Source organism: Montipora foliosa, chromosome 6, assembly GCF_036669935.1.
Source record: "Montipora foliosa isolate CH-2021 chromosome 6, ASM3666993v2, whole genome shotgun sequence".
NCBI lineage: Eukaryota > Metazoa > Cnidaria > Anthozoa > Scleractinia > Acroporidae > Montipora > Montipora foliosa.
In genome coordinates this window covers 28,517,733-28,520,232 of record NC_090874.1, presented here as the reverse complement: position 1 = coordinate 28,520,232, position 2,500 = coordinate 28,517,733, and the positions used below count along the sequence as shown (strand labels likewise).

The following is a 2,500-nucleotide window of genomic DNA, read 5'->3' as shown; positions in this document are numbered from 1 at the left end:
TGCCTGCATATTTTTTGTAAATAAATTAATCATGTAATTTTATAATTTGCAAGAATTATGCAGCACTGTATCTGGGAAGCCTCTTTTTTATCATTTATTTTCATTCTCAGTCCTCTCTTATAAAGTGTGCTGCAAAACAACACTATTTGCATGGAAACATCTTGTCATGATTATTGTTGATTATAATAGTGGTTATTATTGACAGTACTGAAGCTTAATGTCCAGTAACTTATTTGTTTTTGTTTTTCTGTTTTGTAGTATGCTCCTGGTGGAGAGTTATTTGACTACATTGTTGCTAAGGACAAACTTAAGGTAAAGGCCATGCACTCAGATACTTGAGTGGTGAACCCCTAGGACAGCCCCAGTTGAGGAGTAAAAATGAATTGTCTTACCCCCAGGTGTCAGTGCGTTAAAGTGATAGTCTTTAGTGAGACTACTATTAATTTTCAAAGTTAAGCTTTTTCATATTGTTAATGTCATGCAGTTTTTAATTTGTCCAAGATATTTAATTAAATTAATTCTATTTTGGGAGTTTTGTGTGAGAGCTAAAGCTAAGATGGTTAAAATAGTATTTACATGTATGTGGTGCTACATAAATTTGTTTTTGTTGTTGTGGCATCTTGTTTTTTTCCTGCACAATAGGAAGATGAAGCGCGAGGTTTCTTCAGACAGATTGTTTCTGCTGTTGCGTACATTCATGATAGAGGATATGCTCATCGTGACCTTAAACCTGTAAGATGTCCTCTCTTAAAATAATTTTACATGAATTTATTGCCAGTTTCTCATGCAGTTGGTTCAGAACAACAGCAAGATTTTTTGTAATAATTATAAACACTGTCAAACTATTTTCTGTAAATGAAATATCTTTTTAAAAGACTTTACTTTGTTTCAGGAAAACTTGCTTCTTGATGAAGATCAGGTAAGTAATTAGGTTGGCATACTGTATTTTGTGTTCTCAAAGAGGTTTTTCAGTGTTTTAGCATAGCTCTGCATAGCTGGACACTTAACCTGCACCACTAAGCAATGCAAAACTTACATGTAAGATACAGTGTAATGCTACCAGCAAATGATCCCAGCTTGATGTCTTATTAATCTTGAACCTAAAGGAATCAAACATGTTTATTGTTATCTAATCACCTAACTCAGGGATTTCAATAAGTTTTTTTAGTAAACGGCTGCTCTTGTGAAGTAGGCAACTGTGGCAAGAAAGGGGCGGAAAGGCCCCTTTTCCTTAGGGGGGTCTGGGAGCATGCTCCCCCAGAAAATTTTGAAATCCAGGAGCTCGGAAATGGCATGTCCAGCAATCTGTGCAACAACATCAGTCACAGATATTTATTAACACATGGCTATATAATTATATGGCCAAACAAGAAGACAATTTGTTGCCCTTTCAATCTCTTCTGTAATTACAACAAAATATCGCCTCCAGTTGCTGTCCTCCATTTTTAATAAACAACACAAACAATGCATGGAAAATTGAGGGAGGGAGGGAGGGAATCATGTGGCACCAGTCTTTCTCCTCTATTCATCCAAAAGGACCAACAGGGCGGAGTAGAAATTGCGTTGGTGCGTGAGTGGCTAAGGCGCATTCAAATAACTAATTCATAAAAGTACCCAACATCCAAAAAGGAGCAGAACATACAGCAAAAGGTTTCTTGATATTCTAGTTGTTTTATTGAATTAAAATAAATTAAAATGGATCAAAGTGAAACTGTGAGAATCATGTAATTTTTCGAGAAAGCTGGCGGTGATAACTTTAGGGAGTGGCCGGCAGAATTTGCCGGTTGCTGGCTACTAATGAAACCTCTGCTTACTGTGAGATTGAATAAAATATACAATGCTACTCCAGGATTCATTATCAGCTCCAACTTAGCATTTAAGGAGGCACTTAAAGAGGCAGTGTGGCCCAATGGTTAGGGCGCTTGGCTTGAGATCCAGAGTTCCTGGGTTCAAGACTCATTCTGATCACTTGTTCCTGGTAGTCCCTGGTTCAATTTCTCGGTTGCTCTTGTAAATAGCCAACTGGTTTGCCTCTGGCCAGTTGCGATTCTTAAGAGTTGTTGTTTCGTTCTTTGTGTTTCATTGGCCCTGAAAAGCCCCTATGGGGAGCGGTCAATTAAGTATTTATAAATATATGTATCACTATGTATTTGAGTGTTTCTTATTAACGCTCAAGCCTAATTGCTACAGTGTGAACAGAATCAAATTTGTTACTTTTCTCTTCTTGGTTTACAGAACATAAAACTAATTGACTTTGGATTAGTGGCTAAACCAAGAGGTGGAATGGCAGATCACCTTGATACTTGTTGTGGTTCACCTGCATATGCAGCCCCTGGTGAGAACTTGATATCTAATTGTTTGCCATCTGCAAGTTGGCTTCAGAATGTATGTATCCAATACATGTGAATCTTGATTTTACCTTGTTTTATGGCAGCACTAATTTAGCCATTGTCTTTGTTTGTCCCTTTAGAATTAATATCTGGTTTTCCCTACCATGGAA

General features: G+C 37.2%; 2 protein-coding genes across 10 annotated transcripts in view; one reads left to right on the top strand and one right to left on the bottom strand.

Moving 5' to 3' along the window:
- LOC138007093 (centrosomal protein of 83 kDa-like) overlaps positions 1-2,500 on the bottom strand; it is a 622,454-nt gene that overhangs the window by 319,144 nt on the left and 300,810 nt on the right. The gene's annotated exons all lie outside the window — the stretch shown is intronic.
- LOC138007087 (maternal embryonic leucine zipper kinase-like) overlaps positions 1-2,500 on the top strand; it is a 39,667-nt gene that overhangs the window by 12,803 nt on the left and 24,364 nt on the right. For all 3 annotated transcript variants that reach the window (XM_068853804.1, XM_068853805.1, XM_068853807.1), the window contains 5 exons: positions 259-312; positions 643-732; positions 893-919; positions 2,236-2,335; positions 2,471-2,500. The exon at positions 2,471-2,500 is cut by the window's right edge and continues 5 nt beyond it. In XM_068853804.1, coding sequence (XP_068709905.1) covers positions 259-312; positions 643-732; positions 893-919; positions 2,236-2,335; positions 2,471-2,500 — 301 coding nt within the window. The remainder of the gene's footprint in view (positions 1-258; positions 313-642; positions 733-892; positions 920-2,235; positions 2,336-2,470) is intronic.